This window comes from Monodon monoceros, unplaced genomic scaffold (genome assembly GCF_005190385.1).
Source record: "Monodon monoceros isolate NGI ecotype Baffin Bay Population unplaced genomic scaffold, NGI_Narwhal_1 Super_Scaffold_4, whole genome shotgun sequence".
NCBI classification, from domain to species: domain Eukaryota; kingdom Metazoa; phylum Chordata; class Mammalia; order Artiodactyla; family Monodontidae; genus Monodon; species Monodon monoceros.
Genome location: NW_021703781.1, coordinates 63448553 through 63466766, shown reverse-complemented (window position 1 = coordinate 63466766; position 18214 = coordinate 63448553). Strand labels below are relative to the sequence as shown.

At 32.8% G+C, this 18214-nt stretch overlaps 1 protein-coding gene across 2 annotated transcripts in view; it reads right to left on the bottom strand.

Moving 5' to 3' along the window:
• The window catches only part of PDCD4 (programmed cell death 4), a 29408-nt gene that overhangs the window by 5126 nt on the left and 6068 nt on the right, over positions 1–18214 (bottom strand). The window contains exons 2-11 of one of the 2 annotated variants that reach the window (XM_029245509.1): positions 17913–18019; positions 13042–13302; positions 11351–11445; positions 10159–10272; positions 7797–8018; positions 6134–6231; positions 5080–5194; positions 2413–2520; positions 911–1021; positions 90–229 (exon numbers count right to left, since the gene is read on the bottom strand). In XM_029245509.1, coding sequence (XP_029101342.1) covers positions 90–229; positions 911–1021; positions 2413–2520; positions 5080–5194; positions 6134–6231; positions 7797–8018; positions 10159–10272; positions 11351–11445; positions 13042–13302; positions 17913–17955 — 1307 coding nt within the window. In that variant the 5' untranslated portion in view covers positions 17956–18019. Of the gene's footprint in view, positions 1–89; positions 230–910; positions 1022–2412; positions 2521–5079; positions 5195–6133; positions 6232–7796; positions 8019–10158; positions 10273–11350; positions 11446–13041; positions 13345–17912; positions 18020–18214 lie in introns of both variants that reach the window. The other variant, XM_029245508.1, reaches the window with a different exon arrangement.

Sequence of the window (18214 nt, the reverse complement as noted above, 5' to 3'; positions counted from 1 at the left end):
CAGACACAGCTGGAATGACAGAAAATTAGCTTAGCCCTCCCAAGCACCTCAGCCAGTATTTCACGTTGAGAAAGTAATAAACAAAGTACCTTGAGGGACAAAGATCTCTGAGTTGTCTGGAAATTATTCCAGCCTGAAAACATTCTTCTACAAATCGCTCAAGCACAGAGTATGAATGTGGGACATCCAGATTAATGTCTGGAATTTCACTGTAAATTCTCTCATAACCCTAAAAACAATGGAATTACATAGAGTTGTTAGCCCATATAAAATACATAATGCCATACAACCCATCACTATTATCAATCTATATTTAAGGCCAAATGTTCATATAATTAGACTGCAGTCAGATCCTAACCTCGAAAAGTACAAAGAGTAAGTCTATTTTTTTTACAGAATATTTTCTTTAAAACTGTTCTCTCAAAAGAGCTTCAGGCAGACATTAGACGTTGGGACGTTGGACACATTTCTTCCCCGTCTACTTCTCTATAATACATTTACTACATTTTTAAAAAATAAAAGGCAAGTAAGAACCTCACCAATATTTAATAACAATGCATACAATTTTAAATAGGAATAAATTAAGTACTTTATAAATTTGTTAGAAATTCATGTTTCTCTCTAGATATAAAAAAGAAATTATCGTATCTTAGAACTCTTGAAGAACACATACACATCACATTTTTCAAAATACAGGTTCAAAAATACTGGAGTATTTATTACTTTCCAGGAAATGGCTATAAGAGGTTCAAACATAAACAGTACCATTTATATATATATATATATATATATAGGCATAATATTACTACACAAGCCTAAAAGAAAATTCATTGACAATTCATAATCTGTATTCAATCATATATATTTAAGATGTAAGCCTAAAAATTGTTCAAAATAATGTTATACTTACTCTTTTCATTTGGTCTAGAGTAATGGTAGAAGATTTCCAAAGAGATTTTAATAAGTCCAAAATCATTTTAAATGTACTTTCTCCAGTTGACTCTAAAACCATTACAATGGCCTAAAAATGGAATAAATGATTGAATTATTGCTCATTTTCATATAAGAAACTGCTCCTAAAATCTATCAGATCTCATCTCTAATATGTGTATATATATATGTATAGATGAGGATGATTATAATTATAATTTTTGTGACTCTGTTTGAATAAAAAAAAAATCCAACAAGGACTCAGAGGCAAAAAATATACAAATCAATTATCACTGCAAAGTAAAGGAGCTGTTGCAGTGGAGGATTACTGGACTGAATGTCATATGACATAATATGAGTGTGTTTCGTGTTCGGTAGTTGCAATCATTGTTGCTTTTGTTGCGATCATCCATTTACAATGCTTGGTGTCAGTTTATTTATCTCTTGTAAAAATAAAATACAGTGTGTGTGTCGGGGGGGGAAATAAATAAATAAATAATAAAAGATGAGGAAACTAATACTTTAAAAGTTAAAATGAATCACTCAAAAGCACACAGATGAGAAGTGCAAGGCTAAGATTTAAATCTAGAACTGCTAAACATTATCTAAGTACTTTTCATTTAACTCAAACCTCCTGGCATTATCATTATCTGAGATAAAATGACAGATGCTATATAGAAATTAAAGCCAATGCATTGTGTTAACATACTGCCAAACATCTAATACAATATGTTAAGGGGGCATATTCTGGAATGAAAACATTATTTTAATAAAGATATTATAAAATAAAGGAAAAATCTGGAAAGTACATATCATGAATATGAATGTTTTTATAAAGTTAAAAATACTCTTACTGTATGATCCAGAAATTCAACACCTAGGTATTTACCCGAGAAAAATGAAAAGATATGTCCACACAAAACCTGTGAGTGAATATTTATGACTGCTTTTTCTTAATAATCACTCAAACTGGAAACAATATGGTAGGTCTATTCAATGGAATATCACCCAGCACTAAAAAGTGAATTTACTGTTACATAAAATGACATGGACATATCTTAAAAGCATTATGCTACCTGAAGAAGGTCAGATACACAGTATGATTCCATTTATATGACTGATAGTCTGGGAAAGGCATAACTATAGGGACAAACATTAGATTAGTGGTTACCAGGAGATGACAGTGGTAGGGGAGCAGGTTAGCCCCAAACTTTTGGAAGTGATGGAAATGTTCTATATTCTGAGATAGTGATATGTGACTTGATACATTTGTCAAAACTTCATTGAACTGCACAGCTAAAGAGTATATTTTACTCTAAATTATACCTTGATAAAAAAAGAAAAAATTGTAAAACCCTCTCCCCCTTAATATTAAAATTTTTAAAAGAAAACAAAAATGTATGTTATTAAAGAAGCATTATGTCACTGTGGTGCAAAAAGGAACACTTAATAATTCTTTTTGGAATGTCAAAGTAATCGTACTTCATATACAAGCTCATGGTGAAAATGAGGTACTTCCAGTTCCTTAAGGCAATGTTCAGCTTCAGATATGTCTCCAGAGAGTAAATACTCTTTCAGCAGCATAACAATCTATTAGATTTAAAGATTGAGATGTGTTAGAATTCTTGATTTTTAAAAAATTCTGTTTTGCCTAAGGATTTATTTACCCTCATCTCAATATAGTACATGATAAATAGGTCACAGACAGTTGTCTAAGAATAGTCTTGACATGACACTATCATAACAGAATTTTTTAATAATTAAAAAGCAAATCCCCAAATTTTAAATGGTTCATAGTCATGAAGGTAATGCAGTGTTTCAGTGTGTTTCAATAATCCACTGCGATCGATGAGTAGACTTAAGATGTGTTTGGCCTGAGTTGTGACCATAATGCTTCAATGCTCCCTGTAAAACAAGGGACCTTAAATACCACTAGAGGGCACTAACTGAAAGTCTCAAAATGAATTTTTAAAGTGGTGCAAACCCATTTCCATCAGCATGACATTAAGTGGGAGCCCAAAAATGAGAGATAATAGGGCTTTACTAGACAGGGCAAAGATTTCCAAAGCAGTTTTCTCTTTTCTCTACAACTGAAGATTTGAGGACCATTATTTAAAACGTTCGTCAGTAATTCAGCTTCCAGTTATAGCTAAGGAGGCAAAAGTCTTGACTCTCCTGTTGAAAGTTGCACAAGAACATCTATGGCTCCAGAGAAAAGAAGTTTTTCAACACAAGAACTTCAACGAGGAATGTCCTCCCCTATACATCGCCTGTTAAAATAATCTTTGCACCTAGTAGACACTCAATGAATATTGGCTGACTGAAATCTCATTTAAGTATGTTCTACTTTCAACTTCTACAATGTATTTCCATTAAAAGTATAGTAAAATTTGATCAACAGAGTATATCTTGATGAATAATTGCTATTATCATGCTTTAGGAAAATAAATATTTGAAGCATGTTACTTGAATAAAGTATTTTCACTTTATAATTATAAGCTAATATATTTATTATTTAAATTACATCACTTAGTTTTTTAACTTTGTTATTAATTTAAAGCATTTAAGTGTTTCCCATTGGGTCCCATGCATTGTTGAGAACGATAAATTATAAATACATGTATATATTTCTAAAAGTCCTCTCTGTCCAACTCATCCTTCCATATAAAATAAATGAATATCCAAATAATGTCAACCTCATATATTGGTAGTTTTACTTCAATTTTCATCGTGACCATTTTTTGTTGTTGTGATAATTCACATACCATAAAACAGTTTGGCAGTTTCTCAAAATATTAATTTTGAGAAGCATTATCATCCTAAGAATATTAAATCTTTCAGTCCATAAACATGGGATATCTTTCTACTTATTTAGGCCTTATTTAATTTCTTTCAACAGTGTTTTGCAGTTTTTGGTGCACAAGATTTGCACTTCCTTTGTTAAATTTATTCCTTTGTATTTTAATCTTTTTTATGCTATTACAAATGCAACTGTTTCTTAATTTCATTTCAGACCATTCATTGCATTGCTAGTGTACAAAAGACCTAGAATTAAATTCTGTACACTGATCTTGTATCCTACAACTGTGCTGAATTTGTTTATAATAGTTTGGTGTTTTTGTTTTTTTGAGAATTCACTTGGATTTTCTGTATACAGATCACGTCATCTGGGAACAGAGATAGTTTTACTTCTTCTTTTCCAACTTAGATGCCTTTATTTTATTTTCTTGCTGAACTGCTCTGGTATTTCCATGTTTTTATACCTCAATTTTTGTAATAACTTTAAAAATTTTTAAAAACAGATATTGCAATCATGACATTACAAACACCAACTCATCTACCTTAACATATATAAAAACAAAACTGGTCAAAGCTCTAACAATATTTAGAGCTCCTTAACACTCAAACTTGGTATACATATCATTAAAATATTTATTAAATATCAAAACTATAGTCACATGAAAGATTATACTCAAAAGTCAGAAGCACATGTACTATATAAATCTTCTAATTTTCTTAAAAATCTTCAACTAGGATTAACTACTTTTTCTGGTTTCTTATTATAGAATATCACTTTGCTGCCAGAAAAAAAAATCCATAGAGAATAAATCTGGTATTAATGCAAAAACCAATTACTTTTTCTTTTAAAGAATGCATACAGGTAGTGAACTTCCCTACAAAAATCTACCACTCTGATCTACTCTAGTGTTCATAATGCATAACTTACAATCTGAGACCATCCAGTTTCAAACTGCTCTTATAAATATGGACATTTACTGAATAACTACAAAACAGAAACTCAACAGTCTGAAAAATTTTACATTCCAAGAAAAAGACTTTAGGTATTCCTTTGAGGTTCCTACACAGCCTTCTTCATGAAAACCCCTTTAACTTCATGAAAGCCCCTTTAACTTAACACAGTCTTAGTTTAAGTCAGAGAAACCATAAAAATTTAATAATGACTATATAATTACTGTATAATTTATAGCAAAAGGGCATAAATCCAAAAATATAAGGATTATTCCATTTTCTACCTGCAGCTATAAGACTGAAATTAATTTTTGTCCACAAAAATACCAGCTAGAGGGCAGAGTTTGTTTCCCTGAAGAATACATACAAATTAAGCTAAAGACAATGCCCAGTAGTTACCTCTTTAACAAGGTGGTTAAGAGACTGCTGCCCACCTCCAGAGCCCCAAACACTGTCCTTGCGCTTTCCACCTTTAGACATACTCAGAAGCACGGTAGCCTTGTCCAGAGCAGCTCTACCAAAAAAAAAAAAAAAAAAAGTTAATTTTGACATATGGACATGCTTGAGATTGACCAAATTATGGATGAAGTTGGGGGAAAAAACCCCATATACACTAAAAGCTTTCATATAACATAAAAGCAACCTAAAGTTCAGAAGTCTCTTAAAAAACTATTTTTCAAGATAAAAAGTTGGGAACAAAAAAAGTTACTTCTCATATTAATATTCTCTCACTCATTTCCATTTCTTGGTCAACAAAAGTCTAATAACGTTATTTCAAAATTACTGATCTAGCCTGAGAAGGAATGTTTCACCTAAAACTAACTTTTACATAGATCCATGCCTTTCCACCAGGGCAACCATGCCACTCTGACCTGAAGTAGTCCTAGAAAATTAATATCTACACCTGTGAAAACCTAAGACATGGCTAAGTACAAGTCTAGGTTTCCAGGAAGTTATGAAAAATCACTGAGCATAACTCCCAATTATCACATTTAGCTTAAAATTATACCAAAGAAAAAAGTGAAAAACATTATTTCCTAAGATTTCTAGAGCAAATAAATATAAAATTGAAAACAGGGCTCCTTTGTTAATACTGTCCATCTTATTAGAATATTAAATAATTACAGAATATTAAAACCTAAAGGGACCTTAAAAAACATTCCAAGTCCCATCCTTTCATTTTATAAATAAGGAAACTGAGGCCGAGAGAAAAGTGGCTTGACATAAAGGTAGCTAACAGTTTAGCTAAAACCCAGAACTTCTGCATTATAGTACTGTCTTCTTTCTGTTATATCATGTCAAGAATGTCTCAATTTTGTTTTAATGGTAAAGAGTACACAAAAATGACAAATAGGTGTCCACAAAGTCTGATTAATTCAAGTGTCATTTCAACAGAATCCTCTAGAACTTTCCCCTATTTTGAAAGTCTAAGTAGGAAAATTAATTTACTTACCTAGCCTGTACACAATCTACAGTTCCTTTGTAACTATCAATATAGGTATTACATAAAATTCCATCTCCAACAGCTCTAGCAATAAACTGGCCCACCAACTATAATAAGAAAAAAAAAAGAGCTATATAAAAAAATCTAAAATAAAGCTTTATAGGACACAATTTCTAAAAACAGAAATGATAAAGAATGGTTGAACTACACAGTCAATACCTAAGACATGTTGGAGTATTCAAAAAACACCTATTTAGTACCTACTGTTTATGCCTGGCATACACTCCCACATCTTAACCTTCAAGTTAAAAGCCATGGGGGCATAAAATATCTGTTTTGCTCACTACTGAATCCCTAACACATTGCACACTGCTTGAAACATAGCATATAATCAAAAATACTTGCTAGTAATTCAATGACTTAATAGTCAAGAGAAACATCTCTTCTGGAAAGAAAAAAATTGGACTATGGTCTCTCAAAACTGTTTGATTAAAGGAATTTATCTGAGGGGGAAAAGCTGTGCAGAAATATTTATCTGAAAGTATGTTCATAGCATTATTTCTTAAAAAAACTGGAAACAACTTAGTGTCTAACAGTAATTGTGTGGTTGAATGGTATATACGTAAGATGGTACACCGTGTGGCCAAATATGTTTACCACATTTTATGGTGTAAGAAAAATCAAGTTTACCAAGTAACATATACAGTATGATTCCACTTTTTATTAAAACAAAAAACGTAAGGATATGTAAAAACCATACACTGATATATACCCACAAAAAGTAGAACAGAAGATTTAAACACCAAAATGTTAACAGTTAACAGTGGTTATTTTTGCTGGCCTTTCTTCCTTTTGCCTTTTATTTTTCAAAACTTCTATAATGACTATTAACTTACGTACAGCTTTTTTTTAAAGTATGGGTATTGTATAAAAAGAAAAAAAATTCATGTTTGAATCACAGTTCAATACTGACACAGACTACTTACTGTCTGTCACAGGAAAGTAAAACAGAAACAGCATTTATGTTAACCTACCTATAGTCTATTCCTAAATTAATGTTTAAGTAAAGTGCTCCTACCTTGCTTTAAAACTCTGCTCAGGTAAATAGCAATGATTTCACACATTTTCAATTTCAAACCAGAAAGTCATATTATAGTGTCAAGCATGTATGAAATCTAATAAAAGTAAAAGGCTTTGAACAGAATCTAAACAACAAAAGCATACATAAGTCACGAATTTTTTAATTATTTCCCCACAAAGCTACAAAAGGGAACAATCTTATTTATCATTATTTTTATAATAAACATTAGTGAAGCAAACTCAATCCTCAATTATAACAATCTACATTTTTTAAAAATCCTAGCTCATGAAACATCTTAACTACATGTAATAGAGAATATACAGACAGCAAAAAAACATGACCTAGAAACTATACAGAGCATGGGGGGGAAAAGTAAGATATAAAATTACAGTGTGATGAAAACTATGTTGCGGGGGTGGAAACAGCTAGGGAAAAATACACTAAAACATTAGAGGCCTATCTTTGTGTGACAGGGAATATGGGCCAGTTTTTCTTCTTTCATCTAATAAAATTTCCTAGCAGTATGTATTAGTTCTATAGTTGCAAGTGAAGTAGACGGAGAGAATGAACAAGAGGAAGAATCATACAAACCTGTGGTGCTCTAGGAGTATCCAATGCTAATTCAGGTAGATCTTTCAACAATTTATCAAATGATTTTTCTACATCATTTGTGCTCATTACTGTCCCACAAAGGTCAGAAAGAAGCTTAGATGTCATTTCTCTATGACTAGCTTTTCCCTCCAATGCCAATGACACTGCCAACACTGGTACTCCACTTTTCATTTCGCCAAGATTTAAATCTCTTAGCATTTCCTATTCAAAAAAAAAAAAAAAGTATGTCACTGCCTATAGTTCAATTTAATTTAATTTTATTTTTGAAAAAAATCAAGATATTACCCATATATCCTTCTCTCTCCTTGACTGGAAAAAATCAGAGAAACACTCAAAATTTGGGGATAAAATAAATACATCTTTTTCTACATATAAATACTGATCCACTTTAAGCTTCAACTGTCTGAACATCACTAAAATCAAGAATGTGAACTACACCTAAAATAGTTTATTAAACTACATAGTATTGCTAAGTTTGGTGTTAGGAGTTAACTAACCCTCTGCCTTATACTCTATTACTTCTAGAAATAGTGTTTTATGAGCATTTGTAGGGAAATTCATTTTACATTATCATAAGCTGTTTACACTCTCTTCACCCAAATATTTGTACTTTCATATAAAGTTTAAAATGAGATCTTAAACCACTGTTTTTAAGTGGGATTATTGTTTTAAATGCTGGGATAAAGTAAAATTTTCTCTTAAAAAATATAATAGCAGTAGCTAATACTTACTGACCACTTACAGTGTATCAAGAATTATAACAGCCACCTTAGTTTATACTCTTTGAGGGATGTATTATCATCATACTCACCACACCCAAAGCACAGAAAAATTAAGTATTTGCTGAGGGCACCCAGAGGAGTGCCCAGGTTGGAAGTGGAATATAGGCAGTATGACCACAGAGACTAACTTGTAACTCAGTTACTTAGAGTAACGACTACTAACAAGGACACCGGTTAGGTAAGCTGAACAAATACTTGGTTTTATTCCTACAAAACCTCAAAGCTATCAAACCTCATATTATCAGACAAACCAAGAAAACCCAGTCTAGGGGCTGCCCGGGTGGTGCAGTGGTTGAGAGTCCGCCTGCCGATGCAGGGGACACAGGTTCGTGCCCCGGTCCAGGAAGATCCCACATGCCGCGGAGCGGCTGGGCCCGTGAGCCATGGCCGCTGAGCCTGTGCGTCCGGAGCTTGTGCTCCGCAACGGGAGAGGCCACAACAGTGAGAGGCCCGCGTACCACAAAAAAAAAAAAAAAAAAAAAGAAAACCCAGTCTGAATTAAAAGAATCTAAATTATAAAAATCTTCTATGGAGATGCAATTTTATTACTTTAAGTCAGTAATACTAAACTACTGAACTAGACCAATAATTAAAAATTTTACCCTTTTAGATTTACTTTACAAACAATTTGTAACACAGTAAATGTTCCCATACAAAGTATGCTTCAAAAACACATCTGTGGGGCTTCCCTGGTGGTGCAGTGGTTAAGAATCCACCTGCCAATGCAGGGGACATGGGTTCGAGCCCTGGTCCGGGAAGATCCCACATGCCACGGAGCAACTAAGCCCATGTGCCACAACTACTGAGCCTGTGCTCTAGAGCCCGCGAACCATAACTACTGAAGCCCGTGTGCCACAACTACTGAAGCCCACGTGCCACAACTACTGAAGCCCACATGCCTTGAGCCTGTGCTCCACAACAAGAGAAGCCACCACAATGAGAAGCTCGCACACCACAACAAAGAGTAGACCCCGCTCACCACAACTAGAGAAAGCCCGCACACAGCAACCAAGACCCAAGCAGCCAAAAATTAAATTAATTAATTAAATAAATAAATTTAAAACAAAAAACCACCACACATTTGTTCTCTTGATTTCTGTATGCATTCTTTTCCAAACTTTTGTATCTGTGTTCTTTTCTGGACAGAGTACAAAGATAAATTTTATTCTAGTCCTAAGCATTGAAATGAATGTCAAAAAAATGGAACTGAGGCATTTTTAATGAGATCCCTAAGGACATTTTAGAAGGTCCATAAATGCCTTGAAATTGTTAATTATATTTTATAAACTATCAATTATAAAAATCCTATAATTATAAAAATTATTGTGTTGTGCCATTTTTCAGAGAAGAAAATGGCACAAAGCCCTCATCTGATCCCAAATAGGTAAGAAGTGGTCTAAATAAAATTTTAGTCCATTTCTTAGTTAGAAATTCATTTATGCATAAGAAAATGCTTAAACTTTTTCAGTGATCCAAGATCATTCTGAATACGATGTTTTGCTTTTAACAGTGTCTGCTCTCCTATATTAAATAAATTATACTTTCAACTTTAAACCTACCGCAACTTCATTAGTATCTCCGTGCTCAAAATATTCCTGTATGATTGGTGTTAAAGTCTTCTCAAATGCCGTTTCATCCAAAGGCAAAACTACAGTTTCATAAACACAGTTTTCCTGGAAAGGGAAGCAGCAGAAAGTTATAAATTAAAGAACAAAATATTCAGATGAACTGAAATTGTTTCACAATTTTATACTCCAACTGGTTAGTAATACCCATTCAGGGCAAGAAAAAGAGATGCTACATGCTTTGATCACTTATATAATATAAAAACAGAATCTATGTCACTGTTCTTCTATAAAATCTGAATACAATAAACCAACATACAGATTAAAACCACTAACTACAGCAAATATATGACTTGCTTCTGATCCCCCATATCTTCTGTTAATTTTTTTTCTCTCTCCCACAAAACCAATACCTCAGTGACCAAAAAGCTTTAAGCTTCCTATCACACCTAGTATTTTCATTAAAACTGCACTTAAAAAAAAAACAAAACAGCAGGAGCCAAAGCCTTCATGATTAGTATTATAATAAAAAAGCCCTTATAACAAAAATCAATGTTGTAGTGACAAAAAAATCTCTTAAGGAAAAAGCATTATTCAACTGAAATTTCAAAAAGAATAAGATGTCCAATAATCTTCTATCCCCCTTCTCTGCAAAAAAAGCCCTGAAATGTTTATATGCAACTTGTGACTGGCTTCAGTCTAACAACATACTTTCAAGTCTTTCAAGACTATATATTAAAATTAGAACATTTAGCAAAGATTTTATAGTACTTGAATCCTACTGGTTTTAAAATATATTTTTCATGTTCCCTTAGAAATATTTCCATGTCTACTTATTAAATTCAGAAACCAAGTGCAAATTATTCATACATTACTATCAGTTAACTTGGTTTTCTAATCCAAAATTAACCTGACAGTCTGAAAGGACTGAATATATATATGATTTAGATATACATACTAATGTGTGTAATATGTGTACACACATATATACACACTCATATACATATCAGATAATCACACAAATTATAATCACACATTATAAAATTATATATATATATGATTTGAATGGTATAGAGTATACATATAGAATACATGATTTGACAAATATATGAGCATACTACAAACATGAGGTCAAAAAGTTTATAAGTATTTTAAGTATATATTACAGAAAGTAAAACACTTCTACCTGGTCATCATCATAGTTAGGATCTTTCACATCTACCTCCTCCACATCATATACCTGTCCAGGTGTACCCCAGACACCTTTGCCTCCAGCACCACCTGAAAAAGTTTAGAACTGAGAAAGGAGAGCGCATAATGTCCATAGTTCATAAATTTTAATTGAAATCTGAAATAATTCTAGATGTTCAGGTGTTAATTCAATAGCAGTTTAAAAAACTGTATTTTAATTTCTATGCTAGTGATTTTGCCAGTTGAGAATTATATGTTAAGCCTCTTTTTATTCAGATCACTGATTTTTCAGTAATGATTAGATATTACATAGTTTATAACCTATTTCCAGAAAAACAAGTTGAAATAGCCTACAAAGTTAAAACTAAAAAGGCAGATGCTTTAAAATAAAAGCAAAAACAAACAAACAAACAAACCAAAAAAATCAGAAAAATAGCTGTAGTGGTGACCTCAAGGCAAGTGATACTGCAGTGGAGCTCTAAATTCTATCTGACATATCTTGGGAACAGCAACAACAAAAAAGAAATATGCTGAGCCAGAAAGATGTGGCATGGAAAATGCCACAAGGGACAAATTATTCAAAAAAGAAGTACACTGACCACCATCAAATGCTTTAAAGTCAAATGCTCTTTAGATATAAAAAGAAACAAATACTTCACGACTAGAAATATGTTACAAATAACTAATGCTATTGAAGCATTAACAGAACTAATCATCATTTCTACTTCTCTACATACAAATTCACCAGCAGAAGTTTAATAATTCCAACTTTCAAAGTTGCTTTACTAAATAAACGTATTGAAATGTTCTTATAAGCTCAGTATATTGCATTATTTTTAAAGAACTTGTACAGTATCACCAGTTTTGGGGGGGGGAGGTTTTTATTTTACACATAGAGTATAATTCTTGCCACCAGAGCAAAACAGAATCTGATAACTAGGTTTCATTTTGACCCAGCCAATGGTTGCAGAGTCATTCAACAAAAATAACAATTTCTGACAGGGCACGAAAACATTTTACAAGTATCCTAGGCCATAATTTGAAGCTCCCACCATTTAGAAGTTGGTGAAATCTCCAAATTGCATCAAAATTCTACGACAGACAGAGGCTGACAGACCCCTCATTCAACAAATATTTAAGTACCCAGATTGCTAGTCACTACTCCAGGCACTGGAGATACAGCAGTGAAACAAGACCATTCCACTCCAGTACCTAAAACAAACAGGCCTGAAAAGAACTCAGAACCAGATCTACAAAGTTATCAAAATTCTGACCCAGATATTACCAGTCAAATTATATTTATCATGTATTCTTAACAATGGACATAACTAATTAGATTCATTAGATAATAGACATGATGAATTTCTGACCCTACTTCTTTCAAGCAGAATTAGAGAATACATGCACAATTCTTAACTGTGAAGAACACTGGTGTGTATTTTGCTGGAAATATGAGATAAAGTACTGCTCAAGAAAACTAATCTACTCAAACAAGAAAAAAAGGTTCAACTTAAAAGAAAAAGTGGTATGGTCCTCAGATTATTACTATGTAAAAACATATACAAGCCATAAAACTTTAACATTATCACTGTTTAAATTTCTCTCATTCTTAGAACAAGGAAACTGTAGTATAATAATCAGATAATATTTTTTCCACTTGTGTCTTTGGACGTGGTATATACTAACCTTTCTTTGGTAGTCCCCTTCCTTTCCCAGATCTGGATCGCCTATCTAGCAACCTTCCCTTTGGACTGGTTGGTACAGTTACTCCACTTCTAAGGCCTTCACTTCCGTTATCACTGACGGAATCGCCTCTGCCGGAGTCCCGGGACGAGTTTTTCCGTAGCCGCCTTTTCACCTTGGCATTAATTCTAGCTTCATTAATGGAGGATGCCGAAATCCAATTTCCATTTATCTCATTCTTTATTTCCTCAGTCCCAGCATTTTCTTCATCACCAGAAAAGAGAGAGTCACTTAAATTATCAGGCTCTTAAAAAGAAAATGAAGGAAAAGAATTCTAAGTATTTTAACCATCTACTGCTATACCAGTTATAGTCATAAGTTATACTAAGTTGAATCACATGAAATTATCATTTTTGTAGGTGACAGTCACATATTGGCAATTTCATATGGCTCAGTCCAATACATGACGACAAACTAGTAGTACTTTTCACATTACCATGCCAAATGAACTAGGGCACTGAATGTTAATGAAAAATTTTACTGAAAGCATGTTATTTCATGTGTTTACATCATAAAACCTACGTTAATATAAACACCAAATACAGTACAAAACCTTTGAGACTTTTATGAGCTAAGACAGTCAAGCAATTGGAGATAGTAAGAAAAGACTAAGGATCTTTAGGGAAGGTAGATAAACTAATATTTACAGAATGCCTATTTACCAGGCACTAGGCTGGGCACTTTGTCATTTATCCACAAGTTTGAGAGCTATTTACTACATTTATACAGATAAGAAAACTAAGGCTAAGACTGTTTAAATAACTTGCCAAATATCTCATAATTAACTGTGGACACTTAGAAAATAGTACTAGTCCAAAGAGCATGAAAGGCATTTAGCAAATATGTGATCATATACGATTACTGTGCCAAACTGCTGATGCTTCACTGCTTTCAAAGAAAGCCATCATCTCAAAGTTCTAATTCATCTCTCCAAACCTGACTCACACTACTTACCATTCTCTGAAACTCTTCCAGACTGTGTAAGATTTGTACATTATCCCCTGAAAGACAGCAACATTAGGAGTTCCCAGAGGTCCTCCATTTAGAATGTCATCCTCACTGCTCTTTTCAGTTACCAAAATCCTTTAGGATATACAGCTGGAGTCTTACTTCCTCCATGAAAACTTTCCTAACAATTCTAGCCACAATAACACTCATACACTGCTCATTTACCACATCATGGAAATCACTTTATTTCTTTTTATATGTCATTGCTTTTCCAAATAAGTCATAAGCCTCAAAAGAGGAACCATGCCTATACTGTAGTTTTTGTATCCTCAGCACCTAGCAGAGTATCCTTTATACCATCAACTCCAATGTCAATGGAGATCAAATGACATGGAGACACTGGGCATTACTCCAAAAACTTTTTAAGTCAGAAAGCTACTGAATTAGTTATCCCTGGGCCCAAGTTTTGTTCATTATGGCTCACTCAACTCAGAGCTGAATCCCTCAAATGTTTTTAAATATTCCTAATAATTAGGATGTGTCAAGTCTATATGCATGGGCTTTAACATGTTTTTTTTAAAGTAATATGTAGAAACTAAAAATTTTTTAAATCAACCTATAAAAAGAAGCACAGATGTGTTAAAATCTTTACAATTCTTGACAAAAAGTATGAAAGTTAGTAACAAACCCTGTGGTAATCAAAAAACAAACAAAATATTAAGTAGAGCCAAATTACTTCGGCAGTCTCATAAGTAGTCTGCTGCCTTCAGTCTTCAAACCATTCTCCAGACTGCATGGAGACTGATTTCTCCCACTGAAAACCCTAGGTATTCCTATTGGGTCGAAATGAAGTGTAAACTCATTACATTGCAATGTTAGGTCCTTCATGATCTTGCCCCAATCACTAGAATAGCTGCTGACCACTCCCACATTCAAATGGTCAGAGCTGAGATTTGATACCGTAGGTAGATGATGGGGGAATTAGTTTGTCAGAGGAATACAGGATATATTAGAAAAAAAGAGAAATTATAAAATGAGAAACCAGCTAAGAAAATGTTGCAGTATTCAGTCACAAACTAACTGGAAAGGGCAAGGTTAATAACTTTGGGGTAAATAAGAAAGTGACACTTTCAAAGAAAAAATAAAGGGCTTTCAAAGAGAATAAAGAATAAAACAGTGTTTAAAAAATTTTTAGGCTAGGAAAGGAAGCCAGTGTTAGGAGGGTCAGTTTGAGACATCATCATAACTAAACTACTATGACTAGTAGTAACAGCAGTAGCAGTAGTCATAATAGTCGTATTACTTCTTCTATCATTACCATCAGTACTGTTACCTACTGTATCAGGTTCCAAGCACTTTACATACATGGTCTATAATCCTCACAAAGCTCTATAATGAAGCTGTTTATCCTCATTTTTCAGAGAGAAGATGTTTCATAGAAAAGTTATATATCTAAAAAGGACTGTGGCCAGGATTCAAACCCACATTTGAATCGTAGACGACTATAACTATAGAAAATACAAAGCTAGAGTACAGCAGAGTGGTAACAGCTAAAGAAACAGGCAACGAGGGAATGAATACAAAGAGAGAAAAGAAGAAGAGGAAAGGGAAGGAAAGACCAGAGATCAGACAAATCAAATGGCATTTCATGTAAAAGTGGATGACTGAAGAAAACATTAAACATCTACCTCTAACATATTGCTTTCATTATTCTACAGTTAAGGTAAGCTGCCACAACTAATCCAGAAGATAAAGGCCTCTCTTAGAATGCTTTAAAATGTCCCTCAGAGTACTAAAGTATTCAAGCAATCATATTTCCTACACTTGAGTTTCTTCTCTTCAACTATTTTAATATCCTTTCAAATACACATTTATGTATCTACAACAGCAGACACATCTAGGTATATTTTATATATTAGGTCTTATAATTTTTAACCCATGTTTGTATCAATTGCTCTTTTATATTTTGCTATTCATACTCACCTAAGTTTTGGGGTTCCATAACCACCACTGATCTGACTTTAAGAAGACCAAAATTAAAAAGATAAAAACCCTGAGTACAGAATCTGGTGACTTCTTTTCTACTGTGTACTAATTCCCTCTTTCTGAATTCTCTGATATCTCAATAACCGACCCAACTTATATTACACCACAGTACCAGATGATCACATTTTCAATTACTGGTCCACTGAGTTACATAACTATAATTAACAATATTAGCTCATTTTCATTTGTGACATACATAATATGTGCTATGGGCATGACACACATGCACGGTATCTCACTTAATCCTAACAATAAACCTATAAAGAGGGTATTTATAATCCCAGCTTTATACATGAAGAACTGAAGGTCAAAGCAAATAACCCACTTTCCCCAAGTAACAGAGATGGTAAAAGTAGAAGTTGGAATTAGTACACTAGTCTGTCTGACTTGGACTATTTGTTACAGGAAGCATTTACTGCAAAGAAGGTCTGCCTTAGGCTCATCGAAGTACTGAAGTATTTAAGGAAGTACTCAGCAGAGGCATCAAGAACAAGATTAAAACAAGGACTTGTTATAGTTAGAAAACAAAAAGTATAAAACTTAGAGCTGTGCCATCTAATAGAAATATAATGCAAGCCAAATACGTAATTTTAAATTTCTCAGTATTCATATTAAAAACTAAAAAGAAACAAGTAAAATTTATTTTAATATATTTTATTTAATCTAATAGATCCATTATATCAATTCAACATGTAACCAATAGAAAAAATTACTGAGGATTTCATCTCTTTCTTTCATACCAAGTCTCTTGAAATCTGGTATGTATTTTGTACCTACAATACATCCCAATTCAGGTAAGTCACATTTCAAGTGCTCAACAGCCATATGTGACTACTGGCTATACCAGACAGTGCAGAGAAGAAACAATTACCTATCTGTGAAATATATTCTTACATTTTATTATTACCATTCTCACCTCAGTGAAGCAGGGACATGATACCAATTTGTAATCCTAAAAAACAAGTACTCATACAGCTATTGTATATAAAGCAGCACCAAAATAATCATTAATTATTGTAATTTTTTCAACTATAATTTTCTAGTACACTTTAAATCAGGTTCGTAAATACAAAATAGCAAAGAAGTTTCAACTTCAAAGTATGCATTCAGATCAAAGAAAACTATGTAACTGGACACAACAGTGAATTAAAGTCACTGAAAAAATGAAGCTGTAGTATTAAAAAATGAAATACGTTAAACATATTTACAGAGATTTTTTCAATATTAATCATCAAGCAAAGAATTATCTAAAGTGTACCAACATGAAAAGTTCTCACTCTTGAGACTATTTCAAAATCCTAATTAACTCTCTACAAAGATTATTCTGAAAACTATATATACATTTTCAGTGATCTGAAGTTATTTAGCTTTTGGACATATTCCACAAAACCGTTTTTATGATAATAATGTACTACTAAAGCATTATGGAAAATCAGGGAAAATACACAGTTAATTTGTAATATACAGATTATTAGTTAGGAAAGATATCAATGATACCAATAGTTTATATTATAAAGACCACTAACTAGCTCATGTGAGAACAGTAATGAGCAGGTTCACTATTCTTCTCCTCTTCTACACCATATAGTTTATTATGAACAGTGGAGAATAAACGTATGAAATGTGAAAGGACAGGCAGAAAAATACAATATGTGATGAATTTCATAAAAATAAGAATCACAAACTTGATTTTTAAAATATGACCTGTTTTCTTACAGCATGAGTAAGATGGTTTTTAAAGTAAAGAAGTTTTCATAAAATTTGGTATGGCCTGAAACTTGCTCACAATACAGTCAAGGTTCCTTCAAGATATTATTTACCTGTAGGGTTTACATTCAGTATCTGCTCGTTTTCTACATCCATCGTTCCTTAATTTCACTTGCACTGATTAAATTACCAAATGGAACTCTTCCTCTGGGATGTATTTCTTTAAAAAGAAAAAAAAAAAGCTTCAACATCTTCCAAACCAATATAATTAACGTAAATTCAATTTACTTACTCAGACTGTTAAAAAAAAAAAATCACCACATAATTCCACTTTTTTTAAAGCATTCACTCTACTTTCAAAGAGCTTCCCCTAATTAACATTTGGTTTCAATCTTCTTGATAAGTTTATCTGTGT